The sequence below is a fragment of the Citrus sinensis genome, chromosome 3 (genome assembly GCF_022201045.2).
Source record: "Citrus sinensis cultivar Valencia sweet orange chromosome 3, DVS_A1.0, whole genome shotgun sequence".
Classification (NCBI taxonomy): domain Eukaryota; kingdom Viridiplantae; phylum Streptophyta; class Magnoliopsida; order Sapindales; family Rutaceae; genus Citrus; species Citrus sinensis.
The window spans coordinates 28,574,120-28,596,349 of NC_068558.1; the positions used below are offsets into that span (position 1 = coordinate 28,574,120).

Below are 22,230 nucleotides of genomic sequence, written 5' to 3' on the forward strand. Positions count from 1 at the left end.
TTCTTTGTAAGAAGCAACGTTCTTCAATAATAAATCGAGACATTGCACCGGAGCTTTAAAAAAGTTCTTTAAATATTTGTTTTATGGTTGAAATGGACATAATCCCTTAAATGTAAAAATCACCCATTTAAGAGCTACCAAAAATTTGATTGCCCTAGCATTTTTCACACATGGTGCTTGAGGTTAATGTTAACTGTGCACGTGCTTCCGGCTTTCCTCTTCATTCACTGTTTTTCTCTCATAAATGGATTGACATAATGCCAAACTTGATACGTATTTGAATCCCTAATTTAAAAAAAAAAAACAAAACAAAACAAAGAGCTTGCAAGCAAAACTACGATTGTGCCAGCATTTTTCACACATGGTCAGGTGTTACTGTCTCTTGTTTTTATCTTGAATTGCAATCAATGTAAAAAGAAAGAAAGAATACACCCTAATATCCTAATGGACCCCCCACTAAAACAAGTGGCATTATACTGCAAGCTACAGTGCCAAAGAGAGAAAAGAGTGACACGTTAGTCATTGTCCATTGTGTCAATTTTTCTTACAAGATGAGATTATAATTTTATATTTTTGCTCGTCAAATTTAGGCAATGATATTATGATAGCCTGCTAACTTGGTGACCGATATGTTAGGCGAAGAATTTTACCAAACGCCACCATGTCTATCTTCTTCTCAGTAGTCTTGCGGATTAACTTCAGTAGTACACGTGAATATAACTTGACATTGACACACAAAACTCATAGGCTGATGGCTATCTTCGAGCAAGTTTCTACAGAATGTTCGGTTTGAACTTTGAAGCAACTCAGAGACAGCAAGTGGTTTTGTTCCAAACAAAAGTTATAAAGCGTCACTTAAAATAATTTTATAAGCATGTTCTTTTAAATCATTTTGTTTACTCTAATATATAGAATCCGGTTATGTTGGAACCGTACTACAGTGAAATATTCCTTTGTAATTATACAATTAAAATTATAACGTGTTTTTTATTATTTATCATTTTGCATGTGTAATTATAAAGTTATAATCTGTACTCTGCCTTAGAGTAATTTTAAAGTAGCCATAACTTAACATATAAAACAAATTATCCTATTAGAATGTTAGCGAAATATGACTTTAATAATTCGTGCATCTTCTGAAGTCTGAAGAGCACCACTAATGTAGCATACTATGAAGCAGGTAAACCCAACGGCAGAAACAACTGTAAAACCCCAGCATATCTTCTGGAGAAAAACAGAGCAAGCAGCTAACGAAGTACAGCATCCAACTCTCCGAAATCTTAAATTCCAACCTTAATTATTGAATTTAGAAAACGTCCCGGCTGTTAGTGGGACACCCTACGCATGATGCTACTTTGTCGTTTGTTTCCTAGGTCAGCCTCGATGGTAAATCTTTTAATTGAATAGATTATTTGGAACAACCATTACGTATAGATCACACTGTAGTCCCCTTTATCATCTCTAAAGAACCACACTTCAAACAAAATAATTTTTTTTTTCCTATAAATTACTTGCATTCATAGTCAACTCATTTTTTTTTAATACTTATCATTCATAACTTCCTATCTATCCAAAATAAATTTGTTTAAATTTAAAATATTAAATTATTCTTTTCCCAATTCTTATTGATTGAACCTTTTTTTAAAATTAAGATTACTTTAAAATTATAATTTGGAATATGTGTAATTTAAGTCATAATTATAATTTAATAAGTCATAATTATAATTTAAAGTATTTGTAATTTAAGTCAATGATTTATATTAAAAAATTCATCCATGATAATTCGTGTGTAGGAAAGATTACAAGTTAACAAGAATGTTAAAGAAAAGAGAAATTAAAAGAGTGTATTAAGAAAAAGGATGTTTTTGGAATTAAAAGTAAGAATAACTAAAAAGAGAGAGAGAGAGAGAAGGTTTCATAATAATATTAGAGTGGTGGCAATAGTCCAACTCCATACATAGAAATTAGAAAGAATCAACAATATAATAATAAAAACACATTTTTTAGATTAACTCACTCATCTATTAAAGCTCGAACTCAGGACCCGAGTCTTAAAAAGGCTTGATAGTGAAGCTAGACTTCAACTTCAATAAGAAAATAATATTAAAAATTACAAGAATCTATTAAAAAAGGGGAACATTTTGGGAATAAAAGCAAGAATAACTAGAAAAAAATAATAAAATGTAACAATAAATGGCTATTCGGCGTCTCTGGTTCTGACGCAATCAATTTCAATTTAAGCATAACTCTGTTGACAGCCCGAGTCTGCTTCATGACATTCGAACCAGAGCAGAGAAAATCAACTGCATAAATAATACAGGCCTAGTCACGACATCAGTAGAGTAGACAAATGGATTGCATGGAGTGCCCACATTTGGCCATGATGCAAGGTGAATACTGATGGAGCTTGTAAGCGAACAGGAGCATCAAGTGGTGGTGGAGTAATTCGTGATCACAAGGAGGCTTGGATCTTTGGCTTCGGAATGAATATAGGGCATTGCTCTGTTACAGTGGCTGAGTTATGGGGTTTATATCATGGTCTAAAACTGGCATGGGAGCATGGGATAAGGTGGCTGGTGGTGGAAATTGATAGCCTATGTGTCACTGAACTGGTTAGGAAGCCTGTGGATACTGACAATGAGTACACTTCTCTTCTTCAGCCTATCGAGGAGGTTATCCAGCGTAATTGGAACATTATCATTAACGATGTCTACCGTGAGGCAGATTTCACAGCAGACTATCTCGCTAATTATGCTCTATCTCTTCCTCTAGGTGTTCATCATCTTGCTAATTTATAGAAAAGCTTAACAGTGAAGCTAGACCTGGACTTCGATAAGAAAATAATATTAAAAATTAAATGAGTGATTAAAAAAAGGGATATTTTAGGAGTTAAAAGTAAGAATAACTAGAAAAAAATAATAATAATAAGGTTTTAGGAAAAGATCAGAGGGGCATCAATAATCCAACATAAAAAAAAAAGTCAGAAAACCCAAATTAAATAAGCACAGTTAAATTCAACGAACTCATGAAGGCCCAAAAAAGTTTCAACATCAAAATAAAAGGAATAAGAATCACAAATGTTCATAATGAAGACAACCATGAATTTTTTTTTTTTTTTTTTTGCCAAAAACCTTTTTGGTCAAATATGTGATATGATCCTTGTACAGAAAAATATACAATATGATCTTCATACATAAATGATAATTTTACTTCATCAAAGTTCATTTGTAATTCAATTTCATTTTCCTCTATAAATTGTTATAATTTGTGTTGTTTCTTTAATTCGCAGCTTTTGTATGATGCTCACTCCAAACTCAACAAGCAAAAATCCATATCAGCTTCAAGTGCCATATAATTTAGAATAAGCTTAGTTGGCCTACTCAAATAGAAAGAACAGCAGAAGCTGTGTGTCAAAAGAGTGAAATAATAATAATAATAATAATAAAGAATAATTTAACCAGATTGTAATGAGATACTTATTTTATTGTTCATTCATGGCAATTGGTATGCAATTCATCAATTATGACCCCAGTCCTCAGCCCCTTCAAGTGGATCCAAAAACTCACACTTGTAATAATGGATACAAAATGAGAGAATACTGCAATGAAACAGAGATATAAGTAAGAAAACGAAAACGGAGGATTAATTCCCTCTTTCTTTAATTTTCAACTCATGAGAAATCACAAAATTCAAAGCTTCAATTTGGTCGAGCAACACATTCTGATTCTGACCAACTTCTGAATCCAAGTCAAGCATTTCTAGTAATTTAATGTGAAAATAAATTGCAAGATTAGAATAAATAAAAAGTAAATGAAATACCACGTGCAAATTTAAAGAACATAAATTGAAATTGGGATGCGCACTTACATTGTTACACTAGGCTTTGCCCTTCATTTGAGTTGTCTAAATCTTTTAGGTGGTGGTTCCTCATCTTCATCCCAGCAGCCACTGCCACTGGCTTCAGCTCCCCCAGCATTTTCTGCAAGGCTTCGCTTTGATGTTGTGGCTGCTTCCATATTTGATCGAACAAAATCATGATGGGATTCATACAGATTATAAGAAGTAAAGCGAGTCCATTGCTTTGTTGTTTGGTCCAACTCCTCAACTTCGTGTATATAAACTGGATGGAAGCCACACCTCTTCACCTTCAATACAGGACCTGACCCAGCCAGACCGTCTTTCTCTCGTTCATCAAAAAATGACAACTTAAAATGATTAGATTCAAAATTCCACCTTGGACAATGCAAATGACAGCAATGTTGTCGACACAAATAGAATAGCCAAACATGGTCTGACCCAGCATGACCGAATTTCCCTCTAGAATGAATAAAATGACGGACATTAGAGCCATCCATGGAGCAGAGCAACTTAAGTTGAGGATACGAACGCCATAAATAGGTACCAGTTGAATGCTTAGGGACATGAAAAACACAGCAAATAGCATATCCCACAACCTTATTCATATTATACAAATATGAAGGCCTTGTGACTGTTATTGAAGAACCCTCATTCTGATACATGAACCACTTTGGAATTTCACTTCCTGGAACAACAATGCTAAATTTATGGCTTGGATCTGACACTGCCTGCAACCAAAAAATAGAGAATGAACAAGTCCATACCATTGCTTAATTGTCAGGCATAATCTTGGCATAGCTGGAAGATATGGCGTGAGAAACTGACCTCAAGGTACTCTCGTAGCATTGAAATTGCCAAACCGTTCTTTCCGAGCAATTTCGAGCCGTCTATACATTCAATAATTGTGTAGCAGGACTTGCGTAGTCTGAATGCACCTAATAACGTCACCAATGAAGAACAACCATTCAGACTAACTCGATTTACGTTGGATGGAAGTTGTGGCAGAGATTGAAGCCTTTTACAATCTTCCAACTTTAGTTCTTCAAGTTTTAAAAGACCGTTAAGGCTTGCTGGCAGCGTAACAAAATTGTTTCCACTCAGATTCAACTTGTTTAATAAGTGTAGGTTGCCAATATCACTCGGGATTGCTCCTTCCCCTAGACCACAGTCACTGAGATCTAATTTTGTTAAAGAGCACAAACCTGACAGACAAGGCAACATCAAAGCTACTGGACATGAACTCTTTCCCATCAAATTGAAGGGAAGCTGCAAATGCCATGATGCAGATGATGGTGGTCCATTGCACCCACGGAAAGATAATGTTTTAAGATTCTTCATAAGAAAAATGGAGGATGGAGGTCGTCTTACAGCTGTTTCGCTTATATCAAGCTCTTCCAAACTTTCTACTTTCCCAAGCGTGTCTGGCACGGTTTCAAGTTTGCAGCAGCCTGAGAGATTCAAAGTTTTGAGGGATTTTAAACCATTTATACTGTTGGGAAGTCTCGCGAGATTTTTGCAGTCATTCAAATTCAACAATTCAAGTCCGGTCAAAAGTTCAATAGATGATGGCACTTCTGTAATGGAAGTTCCATCCAGACAGAGCTTGGACAGATCTTCCATACTTGCCACAATCTGCGGAAACTTCTTCAGTTTCGAGCAACCAGAGAGCTCCAGAGTTCTTAGACATTTTAAACTCCTTATAGTAACTGGCAGACTCGAGAGATTTTTGCAGTCATTCAAATTCAACAGTTTAAGTCCGGTCAAAAGTTCAATAGATGATGGCACTTCTGTAATGGACGTTCCATCCAAACGAAGTTGCTGCAAACACTCCATACCTCCTACAATGTCTGGAAATTTCCTCAAATTCAAGCAACTAGAAAGAACAAGTGTTTGAAGCGATTTCATAAATATCTCACCCGGAAGAGTTGTAAGACTTGTACAACCTTTCAAATTCAACAAGATCAGCTTATTGTGACGCAGCAAAGACTGGTGAATTTCACCCAACCTTGAACATCCTTCAAGATCCAACACCTCTAAGTTTGGGACCTTTGTGAAGTCTGGTGTCTTAATCAGATTCTCTGAATGGCTGAGTTTCATGACTCTCAACATGTTTAAAGGCTGCTGAAAACAAAAGGGAGCTAAAATGATATTTCTTAATTCATATACTACTACAATAATAAAATTGTTACCAACAATTATTCACTGAAAAATATAAATTAGCGACAAAAAAAAAAATTAATCTTACTTTGAATCCTTTCCATAATTCTTCAATGCGGCTGTAACACATTTTAAATTCAACTATTTTATCCAATTGCAGATTTGATGGCAAAGATTTCAAAGGATACCGACGCCAATCAAGTAATCGCAACCTGTTAGAGAGGTATTCTAGGCCTTCAGGAAGTTGCACGTTACTTATTTTGAGCAATCTTAGGTTGGTCATCAGTGAAAATGCTTTAGCACTTAAATGCACATCATTTCCACGAAAGAAATAATCATCAACCATTATTCCTTCAACTACTTCACTTCCCTGAAAATATAAGCAAAGGATAAGCAAATAAAACAATAATTCGAAAATTCATCTGGGTAAAAGAAATTAACAAGCACAGCATGTTTTCCATTTAATAATTCACTTACCGTGTTTTCTATCAACACTTGGCGTACTTCTTCTTTCTTCCATAATCTGCTGCGGTTCCCAGGTTCTTCGGGTGATTGTCTCGTAACAATCAGTTGTCCCAATTCCTGTAACAAATCATGCATCCCCAATCTGTTGCCGCCATCAACCGTTAACAAAGATCTTTCAATAAGAACTTCAATTCCAATGATTGGGGAAAAACCACATCCCTCTAGAATTTTTGTTACATAATCTCTAGTCCTCCATTTAAAGAAACATGCAATATCAAGAAATATTTTCTTCTCTAATTCTCGTAGTCCGTCAAAACTTATTTGAAGTATACTCATAATCTTATTGGGAGGATCTATTTGTAGCCTTTCCAAGGTGCTTCTCCATTGATCCACGGATCTACCATTCAAAAAGGAACTCAAAACTTCGAGAGCTAATGGAAGACCACCGGCATACTGTAGAACACGTTCAGACAGTTGCACACATTCTTCCAGAGGCTTTTGGATTTTAAAAGCTTTCATGTTGAAAAGTTGAAGAGCATCATGGTAATTTAGTTCATTAGGCTTATATACTTCATCCATTCCATGTGTCTTTAACAGATGTTCATCTCGTGATGTTATGATGATCCTGCTGCCAGGACCAAACCACTCACGCTTTCCAGCTAAATACTCTAATTGCTTTATGTCAACCACATCGTCGATAACAAGAAGAACCTTTTTGTGTTGCAGCCTGCTTCCTAAAATGTTGATGCCATCATCGACATTCCATATGGTATTATCTTCAAGCTTTAACATTTGGAAAAGGAGTTGCCTTTGAAAAGAGATTACACTACCTTCTTTTTCAAATTTTTCTCTAATATCGGCAAGAAAACTACTCCCTTCAAATTCATGAGAGATCAAGTCATAAACAACTCTTGCAAGAGTCGTCTTACCTAAACCTCCCATACCACAAATCCCTATCATACGAACATCATCATTAGGCCCTTCGTCCATAAGAGACCTCAGTTCTTCCAAGCGTGAATCTATTCCCACTAGCTTTTTAAGGGTCTCTGATTTTACAGGTATTTTACTTGATATCGCCTTGACAATATCCCAAATAAATTCCGACTCATTCCTGCAGTTAAAGAACAAAGAAAGATCAGTATGGTTAAATTACAGTGAGTCTGAATGCGGTGTTAAATAAATTTAGTAATAGAAAAAACCCAAAATATGCAATATTTGTTGGACAAAATTGAAGTAATGTAAGATGTTGTTACATATGGCTAATCTTTCGGTGTGTTCATGTAAATATATACATCCATCTGAACCACTTTTGTTTGCAAATATTTGTATATGGAGCTATTATTTCAATTAGTACACATCATATCTACACATATTGAATAAAAGTTGTTTAATTGAAAACAGTATGCTGATTAAAGCTATTTAAAATGATATACATAATAATAAGAATGGTTACCTGTACTCTTTCAATTCCCAGCCAGAAATATTAGCCACCTCTTCCAAAGCGTCTCTCCACTTTTTCACCCTTTCTAGACTCTCCCTAAAAAATTCTTCATGTTTAAAAAAAGCTTCTCGAAAACTTCCGGTTTGTTTCCTTACCACAGTGGGTTCAACATCATAGAAAATTGGAAAAACCATTTGTTGATGATCATTTTTGTTCTTGCATTGAACAATCTTAACAAGTTCATCCAAGCACCAAGTGGAGGAAGCATAGTTTTGAGAGAAAACAATAATTGAAATTCTAGAAGTTTCAATTGCTTTAAGAAGTCCAGGTGAAATGGATGCTCCTCTCTCGAGTTCTTTGTCATCCTTGAATACATAAATTCCTTTTCCATTCAAAGTAGCATAGAGATGACTTATGAAGCTTTTACGGGTGTCTGCTCCTCTAAAGCTTAAGAAGGCGTCATATGGCCAATGAGGCACATTTTGTATGCTCGAGGAAGCCATTACAATATTAATTTGTTCTGAAAATTTTGAAAAACAAAAAAGAAATGACTGCTAGGAATAATACTATGTAAACAACAACATTCATCTAGAGTCAACATTCATCTAGAGTCAACATTTATTAAGAAAATGTAATAAATAGAACTATAATATGAAGATAAATATATAAAAATAATTTTAATATTATTAATACATGAAATCATTTTTATTAATTGTAAAATCTATTTAACCTAATGATTTATTTAATTTTTTATAATAAATACAAATATATTAGTAAAATATAATAATTTACATTTTTTAAAATTATTTTTTATATTAAAATATTCTAATATTATTGGTCCATTAGAAAAATTAGACTATTTAAATTATATATGTCTTTATTAAAAAATTTTAAAGTCAATGTTTTTAGTTACTATCTACAAAAGTATTATAGCTAAAAGAAGATTTTGGTGTCCTTTATTGAAAATTTGGGACTTTACATAAGTATTTCCTTAAATTTTAAGGGTATAAGTATCATACTTCCTTAAATTTCCAACTAAATTATAACTTATTGTTTTAATAAATAGTTAAATGCTAAAATACAAAATCTGAAATAATTTTTAAATAATAATATTCAATGTGCAAGCTGAATTAGAATTCTCTCATGATTTAATTTGTAATTGGTGGTTAATAAATAATGAAAATAAAGAAGTTCAATAGGTACCTCTTTGTACGTTGTTTTATAAAAGATTAATTTACAATAGCTTAAAAGAAATTATTAGAGTTACATATATATCACCAAAAAAAAAATATTAAGGCAATAACTAATCATCGAAACTATATATAAGCAAAGAGATTTTGAGAGAGAAACTGAAACTTTTCCATTTCCTTTCAACCACCTCATAAAAATGGACAAACATATAAAAATTGTATTCTTTTTTTCAGATCTCGATGGGGAGGGTGAATTTGATTAAAAATAATTGACAGTAAATTGGCCCAAATATTTTTAAAGTAAAAAATTTATTGAAATAAAAAGTTATTAAACTTGGCAATGGTTCTGAATTCAAATTAATGGTCTTATTCTTAAACAAACTAAACAGATAATCCATCAGCTTCTCAATTACTCTCTTTACCAAAAAGAAAATTAAAATTATACATAATAAATTCCAAAATGTAATAGAAAATTTTTTCAAATGCTGATTAGAGAGTGTGTACACCGATCTCTGCTTGAGCTAATCTTGATTAAAGCCTCTTAGATAAGGCAAAGAGTTTGTGCAAAATTAACATTCAAAGATTTCTCTCAATTTACAGTTTGTGCAAAATTAACATTCAAAAATTTCTTTCGGTTTTATCACCTTTATTTTTTATTTTTTAAACATCAAGATATGCAAATTAATTATGAAAGTAGAAGAGAGAGATGTATGAGATAGAACTTACAGCTTTTGAGTGTGTTGCAGAAAGCCACTTAAATGAACTCCAATCCAGTATTTGATTCAGAGAATTTAATCATGCAAATATGTATTTCCAAAAGCAAGTCTTGGGCAGAGATTGACTTTCTTAATAATTAATAAATATTGTCACTGTCTACTCTCATGATGAAGTTACCATCAAACTTCCGGGAAGCTTCAAGGAATCTAAACGAAAATTATCTGGCTTTTCGATTGATTAAGCGTCTTTAGTAAAATTGAATGAAATCGGATCTGGTATTGTGCTAATCAAATTCATTTCCAAAAGTCAAAAAGTGACTCTCTCAATAATTATAGGGTCAGCTTATAATACAGCCGCTGCGTGCCATACAACCTTTTCTCACTTTTTATTTTAAAACTTATTGCCCGTTGGATTGCTTTTATGAGCAATCCAACGGCTTTTATATTTTAATCATGAAACCGGCTACCGAACGAAAGAATTGGAAGAGGGAACTGGCAAATATCAGGAGCAATTATCACAAAGGTATCCAATTTTATCAAACTATCAAAATTATCAATTTAAATTAGGCCAATGTCAAAGAACCCCTCAACATGAAAAATTTGCATTTCTTACGGCTGAAAAAATTACTTTGAAACAAGTAATGTCTATATTAATGAGAATAATATTTATATCAGTGTAAATGAAATGTATTTTTTTCATTTTCCATCTAATTATTGGATATTTTTCAAATAAGTATAATTATTCATTGTACCAAATATCATAATTAATCATCAAATATTGTTATTCTCAATATTAGTTGAGCGAGTGACTAATATTAATGATAAAAATCTATACTGTATACAAGGCATATATAATGTACCATGTATTTGATATTTGGATTATACTCACAAAAATTCTCTTATACAAATTACTTCATACAAATTTATCGTAAATTAATTAAATTATTGCATACTTTGTTTTATATTTTTTGCTACACTATTAAATTATCGCATGTAACATACTTGATCTTGTGTTATTACTAGTACTGTAGTTAATGGTAGTTAATGGTAGTTAAGGGAAAGTAAGAATTACCTCCTTCTACCCCCAAAGTTATAAGAACGTTAGCCCTACATATCATTTTATTATTCTACACCTAGTCTTAATATTAGCTATAAAATTTAAATATTTTAATAACACAAACCAAGTAAAATAACTTATATACCCTTAATGATCAAATTTTATTTTATAATGAATTGTAAATTATAGAGGAAAATTTACATTTCGGGAAAATTTCATAAATATCCCCGATAGTTGTAACTTATCCATTTAAATTGGAATAACATTTCGTATATATGACCTTATAGATATGTCAAGTAATTTTTCTCCATAATTTACAATTTATTAGCAAGTTTATCTAATCATTAGGGGTAATAAGTCATTTCACTTTATTTATATTCTAAAAATATTTAAATTTTATGGCTAACATCAAGACTATGAGTAGAATAGTACAATAATACATAAAGTTAATCCTATTATAATTGCATGAGAGTTTGGACTCATTTTAAAACATGAGATATTTTTAGTTTTTCTAAACACAAAGGATAATCCTTGTTTTTTTTTTTTCATTTTGTTAATAATTGTTATTATAGTCATTATTATTATGATAAAACTAAATTCAGCTTATGATATTTTTTATGATGTTATATTTTTTTGTGAAATGTTTGTATATTCTATATGATATTATTTTTTACAATAATAAATTTGCCATTGATGTGTGTGCATTTGTCATTGTGGGTTATGGCATAGCCACTTAGCCAGCAGAAGACAAGTTTAAGTTTGTGAAGTCTCCCGAGTTTGGTCGGACTGGAGGAGCCTGGATCCTGACTCCCAATATTTTTCCTCTTTTTAAGTCATATCTTCTTCTTCTTCTGATCAGTTGGTAATTATATTATTTTCTTTCCTTCACTCACTTTCTTTGTCCCCCACCCCCAGTTCATTTTCCCGGAAAATTTAGTCACTATCGCTATCATCACTCCCTTATACAGTTATTTATAGTCCAAGTCCAACCACACCAAACCATTTTCTTGCCAAAATAAAGAATACCAACTCCTAAATTGTTGATCTTTTGAACAGATATTAATTTGTAAAAAAAAAAAGGCCTGAAAATGGAGGGAGCAGTACATCGAGGAGGGACGACAGATGCGTCAGCGTTTCGAGAATGCTTCTCTCTGTCTTGGAAAAATCCCTACGTTCTTCGACTTGCTTTCTCTGCTGGAATTGGCGGCCTTCTCTTTGGCTACGACACTGGTTTGTTGGTTTTTTTTTTTAATTTTCCTGCTGATTAACTTTAATCCTAGCTAATTTCCTCGGAATCGTACTTAATTTATGGCTGTGATTTCGCAGGAGTCATATTAGGCACGCTACTTTATATCAGAGATGACTTCAAATCCGTCGATAAAAAGGCTGTACTGCAGGTGAGGTCACTGTCCTTTATTTATTATTATTATTATAATATCTACTACGCCGGCCCACACAGATACATGTATCATACGCATGTATACACTTTAAACGTTGTCTAATGACTGATAGGTTCTAGCCTGTTCGTCTTGTTAAAGTCCATCTGTTTTTGCCTCGCTGGCTGTCTCTTCTAAATTAACCGAACTACCCTTTGTTGCTTCTCTTTTTCTTTCTTTCTTTTTCTTTTTTTGGGAAAATATTATATTTATGAATAACCAAATACATAATTAATGAGAAGAAGATGAATTTACAACTCTTATGTTCATTTTTTATGGGGGTGTGTAATTTGACTTGATGCTTCTTGGCCAGGTATAATGGTTATAAATGTTTATAATTTGTCATGACTTCCTATGTATCGAAATTAAATTTGCTTAAATTTAAAATATTTTATTATTCTTTTGTAATTCTTATTAATTGATTTTTTTTATTTCAAATTACGTACATTCATATTATAATTTAAAATATGTATAATTTAAGTCAATAAATTATAATTTAAAGTATTTTTAATTTAAGTCAATGATTAACATTCAAAAATTCATCACCGATACAACTTTTTAATTTGTGTGTAGGATAGATTTGAAATTAACAACAATGTTAAAAAAAAAAAAGAAATTAGAAGAGTATATTAAAAAAATGACATTTTTGGAATTAAAAGTAAGAATAATTTTTTTTTAAAAAAAGAGGTCTTTTGAGGATATTAGAAGGGTGGCAATAATCCAACTCTATGAAAAGAATTAACAAGAAAATAATAAAAGACATTTTTGAAATTAACTCACGCATTTATTGAAACTCGAACCTAAAACTTAAGTCTTAGAAAAGCTTAGCAGTGAAGCTAGACCTCGACTTCGATAAGAAAATATATTAAAAATTAGATAAGTGATTAAAAAAGAGATATTTTAGGAGTTAAGAGTAAGAATAACTAGAAAAAAATAATACTAAAAAGTTTTTATGAAAAGAATCCACTGTAAAAAGAACAAAAGTTAGAAAACCCAAATTAAATAAGCAATGTTAAATTCAACGAACCCATGAAGGCCCAAAAAAGTTTCAACGTCAAAATAAAAGGAAAAAGAATCACAAATGTTCACACTGAAGACAACCATGAATTTTTATTTTATTTTTTTGCGAAAAATCTTTTTGGTCAAATATGTCATATGATCCTCGTAAAGAAAAATATATAATATGATCTTCATACATAAATGATAATTTTACTTCATCAAAGTTCATTTGTCATTCAATTTCATTTTTCTCTATAAATTGTTATAATTTGTACTATTGTTTTTTTTTTTTTGGTTAAAACAAAGAACCTCAGCGAAAGCTAAGGTTTAATAACACGACGGAACACAATTCCTAATCCGTCAAATAGAAGGCGCTAGTGTTACTCTAGGGTAAAATCTATGCAAATTCAGTAAGAATCTCAACAAGTGAAAATCCATATCAGCTTCAAGTGCCATATAATTTAGAATAAGCTTAGTTGGCCTACTCAAATAGAAAGAACAGCAGAAGCTGTGTGCCAAAAGAGTGAAATAATAATAATAATAATAAAGAATAATTTAACCAGATTGTAATGAGATACTTATTTTATTGTTCATTCATGGCAATTGGTATGCAATTCATCAATTATGACTCCAGTCCTCAGCCCCTTCAAGTGGATCCAAAAACTCGCACTAGAAATAATGGATACAAAATGAGAGAATACTGCAATGAAACAGAGATATAAGTAAGAAAACGAAAACGGAGGATTAATTCCCTCTTTCTTTAATTTTCAACTCATGAGAAATCACAAAATTCAAAGCTTCAATTTGGTCGAGCAACACATTCTGATTCTGACCAACTTCTGAATCCAAGTCAAGCATTTCTAGTAATTTAACGTGAAAATAAATTGCAAGATTAGAATAAATAAAAAGTAAATGAAATACCACGTGCAAATTTAAAGAACATAAATTGAAATTGGGATGCGCACTTACACTGTTACACTAGGCTTTGCCCTTCATTTGAGTTGTCTAAATCTTTTAGGTGGTGGTTCCTCATCTTCATCCCAGCAGCCACTGCCGCTGGCTTCAGCTGCCCCAGCATTTTCTGCAAGGCTTCGCTTTGATGTTGTGGCTGCTTCCATATTTGATCGAACAAAATCATGATGGGATTCATACAGATTATAAGAAGTAAAGCGAGTCCATTGCTTTGTTGTTTGGTCCAACTCCTCAACTTCGTGCATATAAACTGGATGGAAGCCACACCTCTTCACCTTCAATACAAAACCTGACCCAGCCAGACCGCCTTTCTCTCGTTCATCAAAAAATGACAACTTAAAATGATTAGATTCAAAATGCCACCTTGAACGATAAAAATGACAGCATTGTTGTCGAGACAAATAGAATAGCCAAACATGGTCTGACCCAGCATGACCGAATTTCCCTCTAAAACGAATACTTCTTTTGACACCAGAACCATCCATGGAGCAGAGCAAAATAAGTTGAGGATACGAACGCCATAAATAGGTATCAGTTGAATGCTTAGGGACATGAAAAACACAGCAAATAGCATATCCCACAACCTTATTCATATTATACAAATATGAAGGCCTTGTGACCGTTATTGAAGAACCCTCATTCTGATACATGAACCACTTTGGAATTTCACTTCCTGGAACAACAATGCTAAATTTATGGCTTGGACCTGACATTGCCTGCAACCAACATATAAAGAATGAACAAGTCCATACCATTGCTTAATTGTCACGCATAATCTTGGCATAGCTGGAAGATATGGAGTGAGAAACTGACCTCAAGGTACTCTCGTAGCATTGAAATTGCCAAACCGTTCTTTCCGAGCAATTTCGAGCTGTCTATACAATAAATTATTGTGTAGCAGGACTTGCGTGGTCTGAATGCACCTAATAACGTCACCAATGAAGAACAACCATTCAGTGTAACTCGATTTACATTGGATGGAAGTTGTGGCAGAGATTGAAGCCTTTTACAATCTTCCAACTGTAGTTCTTCAAGTTTTAAAAGACCGTTAAGGCTTGCTGGCAGCGTAACAAAATTGTTTCCACTCAGATTCAACTTGTTTAATAAGTGTAAGTTGCCAATATCACTCGGGATTGCTCCTTCCCCTAGACCACAGTCACTGAGATCTAATTTTGTTAAAGAGCACAAACCTGACAGACAAGGCAACATCAAAGCTACTGGACATGAACTCTTTCCCATCAAATTGAAGGGAAGCTGCAAATGCCATGATGCAGATGATGGTGGTCCATTGCAGCCACGGAAAGATAATGTTTTAAGATTCTTCATAAGAAAAATGGAGGATGGAGGTCGTCTTACAGCTGTTCCGCTTATATCAAGCTCTTCCAAACTTTCTACTTTCCCAAGCGTGTCTGGCACATTTTCAAGTTTGCAGCAGCCTGAGAGATTCAAAGTTTTGAGGGATTTTAAACCATTTATACTGTTGGGAAGTCTCGCGAGATTTTTGCAGTCATTCAAATTCAACAATTCAAGTCCGGTCAAAAGTTCAATAAATGATGGCACTTCTGTAATGGAAGTTCCATCCAGACAGAGCTTGGACAGATCTTCCATACTTGCCACAATATGCGGAAACTTCTTCAGTTTCGAGCAACCAGAGAGCTCCAGAGTTCTTAGACATTTTAAACTCCTTATAGTAACTGGCAGACTCGAGAGATTTTTGCAGTCATTCAAATTCAACAGTTTCAGTCCGGTCAAAAGTTCAATAGATGATGGCACTTCTGTAATGGACGTTCCATCCAAACGAAGTTGCTGCAAACACTCCATACCTCCTACAATGTCTGGAAATTTCCTCAAATTCAAGCAACCAGAAAGAACAAGTGTTTGAAGCGATTTCATAAATATCTCACCCGGAAGAGTTTTAAGACTTGTACAACCTTTCAAATTCAACAAGATCAGCTTATTGTGACGCAGCAAAGACTGGTGAATTTCACGCAACCTTGAACATCCTTCAAGATCCAACACCTCTAAGTTTGGGACCTTTGTGAAGTCTGGTGTCTTAATCAGATTCTCTGAATGGCTGAGTTTCATGACTCTCAACAGGTTTAAAGGCTGCTGAAAACAAAAGGGAGCTAAAATAATATTTCTTAATTCATATACTACTACAATAATAAAATTGTTACCAACAATTATTCACTGAAAAATATAAATTAGTGACAAAAAAAAAAATTGATCTTACTTTGAATCCTTTCCATAATTCTTCAATGCAGCTGTAACACATTTTAAATTCAACAATTTTATCCAATTGCAGATTTGATGGCAAAGATTTCAAAGGATATCGATGCCAATCAAGTAATCGCAACCTGTTAGAGAGGTATTCTAGGCCTTTAGGAAGTTGCACATTACTGATTTTGAGCAATCTTAGGTTGGTCATCAGTGAAAATGCTTTAGCACTTAAATGCACATCATTTCCACGAAAGAAATAATCATCAACCATTATTCCTTCAACTACTTCACTTCCCTGAAAATATAAGCAAAGGATAAGCAAATAAAACAATAATTTGAAACTTCGTCTGGGTAAAAGAAATTAACAAGCACAGCATGTTTTCCATTTAATAATTCACTTACCGTGTTTTCTATCAACACTTGGCGTACTTCTTCCTTCTTCCATAATCTGCTGCGGTTCCCAGGTTCTTCGGGTGATTGTCTCCTAACAATCAGTTGTCCCAATTCCTGTAACAAATCATGCATCCCCAATCTGTTGCCGCCATCAACCGTTAACAAAGATCTTTCAATAAGAACTTCTATTCCAATGACTGGGGAAAAACCACATCCCTCTAGAATTTTTGTTACATAATCTCTAGTCCTCCATTTAAAGAAACATGCAATATCAAGAAATATTTTCTTCTCTAATTCTCGTAGTCCGTCAAAACTTATTTGAAGTATACTCATAATCTTATCGGGAGGATCTATTTGTAGCCTTTCCAAGGTGCTTCTCCATTGATCCACGGATCTACCATTCAAAAAGGAACTCAAAACTTCGAGAGCTAATGGAAGACCACCGGCATACTGTAGAACACGTTCAGACAGTTGCACACATTCTTCCAGAGGCTTTTGGATTTTAAACGCTTTCATGTTGAAAAGTTGAAGAGCATCATGGTAATTTAGTTCATTAGGCTTATATACTTCATCCATTCCATGTGTCTTTAACAGATGTTCATCTCGTGATGTTATGATGATCCTGCTGCCTGGACCAAACCACTCACGCTTTGCAGCTAAATACTCTAATTGCTTTATGTCAACCACATCGTCGATAACAAGAAGAACCTTTTTGTGTTGCAGCCTGCTTCCTAAAATGTTGATGCCATCATCGACATTCCATATGGTATTATCTTCAAGCTTTAACATTTGGAAAAGTAGTTGCCTTTGAAAAGAGATTACACTACCTTCTTTTTCAAATTTTTCTCTAATATCGGCAAGAAAACTACTCCCTTCAAATTCATGAGAGATCAAGTCATAAACAACTCTTGCAAGAGTCGTCTTACCTAAACCTCCCATACCACAAATCCCTATCATACGAACATCATCATTAGGCCCTTCGTCCATAAGAGACCTCAGTTCTTCCAAGCGTGAATCTATTCCCACTAGCTTTTTAAGGGTCTCTGATTTTACAGGTATTTTACTTGATATCGCCTTGACAATATCCCAAATAAATTCCGACTCATTCCTGCAGTTAAAGAACAAAGAAAGATCAGTGTGGTTAAATTACAGTGAGTCTGAATGGGGTATTAAATAAATTTAGTAATAGAAAAAACCCAAAATATGCAATAGTTGTTGGACAAAATTGAAGTAATGTAAGATGTTGTTACATATGGCTAATCTTTAGGAGTGTTCATGTAAATATCTACATCCATCTGAACCACTTTTGTTTGCAAATATTTGTATATGGAGCTATTATTTCAATTAGTACACATCATATCTACACATATTGAATAAAAGTTGTTTAATTGAAAACAGTATGCTGATTAAAACTATTTAAAATGATATACATAATAATAAGAATGGCTACCTGTACTCTTTTAATTCCCAGCCAGAAATATTAGCCACCTCTTCCAAAGCGTCTCTCCACTTTTTCACCCTTTCTAGACTCTCCCTAAAAAATTCTTCATGTTTAAAAAAAGCTTCTCGAAAACTTCCGGTTTGTTTCCTTACCACAGTGGGTTCAACATCATAGAAAATTGGAAAAACCATTTGTTGATGATCATTTTTGTTCTTGCATTGAACAATCTTAACAAGTTCATCCAAGCACCAAGTGGAGGAAGCATAGTTTTGAGAGAAAACAATAATTGAAATTCTAGAAGTTTCAATTGCTTTAAGAAGTCCAGGTGAAATGGATGCTCCTCTCTCGAGTTCTTTGTCATCCTTGAATACATAAATTCCTTTTCCATTCAAAGCAGCATAGAGATGACTTATGAAGCTTTTACGGGTGTCTGCTCCTCTAAAGCTTAAGAAGGCGTCATATGGCCAATGAGGCACATTTTGTATGCTCGAGGAAGCCATTACAATATTAATTTGTTCTGAAAATTTTGAAAAATAAAAAAGAAATGACTGCTAGGAACAATACTATGTAAACAACAACATTCATCTAGAGTCAACATTCATCTAGTGTTTGGTGCACTACATTATATCGCAGTACTATGTTTTAGTGTAGTATGTACAATATTGTTTATTTAAATTTTATACTAATATTATTATCAAAATTTATTATTTGACTAATAAAATTTCAAAATTTATTAATAAATAATACTTATAATTATATTGCTTGAGCTTTATTGCGTAGCAATATTACATTAACCTTTAAAACAGTACCATATTTAGTGCGGTATATGCATGATCTTGTTTATCTAACTTTTTTTATAATATCATTTTATTAAATTTATTGGTTAAATTCATTAACGACGTAGTGCTATTCTATTTAATTAAATTATTAATCTCTCTAAAAAAAGTAAATTATAAATGTGTTAAGTAATAAAATGATTGACTAAAATTATTTTTACATAATAAAAGGAAAATAATAAAAATGATTTTATATCATAAAAGTAGAAAAGTATGTAATTATTTATATTAAATTCATATTATTTGGATTTATTTATATTTAATTTTATTATTTGATTTAAATATTTTATTTAAATTTAGGTAAAATGACGTTTTACACCCCAAGGTTTGGAAAAATGGTAGTGTAGCGCCATATTTTCAATAAGAAACACTAAAATCCTCTTTTGACTATAATACCGTTTAGCTCTAATAACTCAAAAAAATTAATTTCAATGTTTTATAATTGATATAAATATGATATTAAATAAATGTAACCATATTTATTAAAAAAATGTAATAAATAGAATTATAATATTAAGATAAATATATAAAAGTAATTTTAATATTATTAATACATGAAATCATTTTTATTAATTGTAAAATCTGTATAACCCAATGATTTATTTAATTTTTTTTTATAGTAAATACAAATATATTAGTAAAATAAAATAATTTAAATTTTTTAAATTTATTTTATATACTAAAATATTAAAATATTATTGGTCTATTAGAAAAATTAAACTATTTAAATTGTATATGTATTTATTAAAAAAACTTAAAGTCAATGTTTTGAGTTATTATCTATGAGGGTATTATAGCCAAAAGAGGATTTTGGTATCCTTTATTGAAAACTTGAGATTTTACATAACTATTTCCTTAAATTTTAGAGGTGTAAACATCCTATTTCCTTAAATTTCTAACTAGATTTTATTTTAATAAATAGTTAAATGCTAAAATACAAAATTTGAAGTAATTTTTAAATAATAATATTCAACCTCAGATTGAATTGGAATTCTCTTATGATTTAATCTATGATTGGTGGTTAATAAATAATGAAAAATAAAGAAGTTCAATAGGTCCCTATTTATACATTGTTTTATAAAAGGTTAATTTACAGTAACTTCATGTTAAAAGAAACTATTAGTTACATATATATCAGTATATCACCAGAATATATATATATATATATATTAAGGGTATAACTAATCATCGAAACTATATATAAGCAAAGAGATTTTGAGAGAGAAACTGAAACTTTTCCATTTCCTTTCAACCACCTAATAAAAATGGACAAACATATAATAATTGTATTCTTTTTTTCAGACCTCGATGGGGAGGGTGAATTTGATTAAAAATAATTGACAATAAATTGGCCTAAATATTTTTAAAGTAAAAAATTTACTGAAATAAAAAGTTATTAAACTTGGCAATGGTTCTGAATTCAAATTAATGGTCTTATTCTTAAACAAACTAAACAGATAATCCATCAGCTTCTCAATTACTCTCTTTACCAAAAAGAAAATTAAAATTATACATAATAAATTCCAAAATGTTATAGAAATTTTTTTCAAATGCTGATTAGAGAGTGTGTACACCGATCTCTACTTGAGCTAATCTTGATTAAAGCCTCTTAGATAAGGCAAAGAGTTTGTGCAAAATTAACATTCAAAGATTTCTCTCAATTTACAGTTTGTGCAAAATTAACATTCAAAAATTTCTTTCAGTTTTATCATCTTTATTTTTTATTTTTTTAAACATCAAGATATGCAAATTAATTATGAAAGTAGAAGAGAGAGATGTATGAGATAGAACTTACAGCTTTTGAGTGTGTTGCAGAAAGCCACTTAAATGAACTCCAATCCAGTATTTGATTCAGAGAATTTAATCATGCAAATATGTATTTCCAAAAGCAAGTCTTGGGCAGAGATTGACTTTCTTAATAATTAATAAATATTGTCACTGTCTACTCTCATGATGAAGTTACCATCAAACTTCCGGGAAGCTTCAAGGAATCTAAACGAAAATTATCTGGCTTTTCGATTGATTAAGCGTCTTTAGTAAAATTGAATGAAATCGGATCTGGTATTGTGCTAATCAAATTCATTTCCAAAAGTCAAAAAGTGACTCTCTCAATAATTATAGGGTCAGCTTATAATACAGCCGCTGCGTGCCATACAACCTTTTCTCACTTTTTATTTTAAAACTTATTGCCCGTTGGATTGCTTTTATGAGCAATCCAACGGCTTTTATATTTTAATCATGAAACCGGCTACCGAACGAAAGAATTGGAAGAGGGAACTGGCAAATATCAGGAGCAATTATCACAAAGGTATCCAATTTTATCAAACTATCAAAATTATCAATTTAAATTAGGCCAATGTCAAAGAACCCCTCAACATGAAAAATTTGCATTTCTTACGGCTGAAAAAATTACTTTGAAACAAGTAATGTCTATATTAATGAGAATAATATTTATATCAGTGTAAATGAAATGTATTTTTTTCATTTTCCATCTAATTATTGGATATTTTTCAAATAAGTATAATTATTCATTGTACCAAATATCATAATTAATCATCAAATATTGTTATTCTCAATATTAGTTGAGCGAGTGACTAATATTAATGATAAAAATCTATACTGTATACAAGGCATATATAATGTACCATGTATTTGATATTTGGATTGTACTCACAAAAATTCTCTTATAGAAATTACTTCATACAAATTTATTGTAAATTAATTAAATTATTGCATAACTTTGTTTAATATTTTTTGCTACATTATTAAATTATCGCATGTAACATACTTGATCTTGTGTTATTACTAGTACTATAGTTAATGGTAGTTAATAGTAGTTAAGGGAAAGTAAGAATTACCTCCTTCTACCCCCAAAGTTATAAGAACGTTAGCCCTACATATCATTTTATTATTCTACACCTAGTCTTAATATTAGCTATAAAATTTAAACATTTTGATAACACAAATCAAGTAAAATAACGTATATACCCTTAATGATCAAATTTTATTTTATAATGAATTGTAAATTATAGAGGAAAATTTATATGTG

The 22,230-nt window shown here is 31.9% G+C and overlaps 1 protein-coding gene and 1 long non-coding RNA gene across 14 annotated transcripts; one reads left to right on the forward strand and one right to left on the reverse strand.

Moving 5' to 3' along the window:
* Window positions 1-1,964: 1,964 nt before the first annotated feature.
* LOC102619974 (TMV resistance protein N-like) lies at window positions 1,965-21,295 on the reverse strand. Of its 13 annotated transcripts, XM_052437798.1 has the most exons (8): window positions 9,838-10,150; window positions 7,934-8,441; window positions 6,493-7,591; window positions 6,104-6,385; window positions 5,775-5,979; window positions 4,684-5,705; window positions 3,868-4,586; window positions 3,314-3,598 (listed from the first exon to the last, which is right to left on the reverse strand). In XM_052437798.1, exons 2-7 carry the CDS (start codon window positions 8,422-8,424, stop codon window positions 3,891-3,893), a joined length of 3,795 nt encoding a protein of 1,264 aa, XP_052293758.1. In that variant the 5' UTR covers window positions 8,425-8,441; window positions 9,838-10,150; the 3' UTR covers window positions 3,314-3,598; window positions 3,868-3,890. The 13 variants fall into 13 exon arrangements, with proteins under 13 accessions (XP_052293755.1, XP_052293754.1, XP_052293758.1 ...); XM_052437795.1 differs by lacking the exon at window positions 3,314-3,598 and adding an exon at window positions 1,965-2,827 and having other exon boundaries at window positions 4,684-5,979; XM_052437794.1 differs by lacking the exon at window positions 3,314-3,598 and adding an exon at window positions 1,966-2,822 and having other exon boundaries at window positions 4,684-5,979.
* Window positions 11,505-13,004, forward strand: LOC127901186 (uncharacterized). The gene is made up of 2 exons (XR_008053315.1): window positions 11,505-12,114; window positions 12,211-13,004. It is a non-coding gene; the product is annotated as an uncharacterized LOC127901186 (long non-coding RNA).
* Window positions 21,296-22,230: the final 935 nt, after the last annotated feature.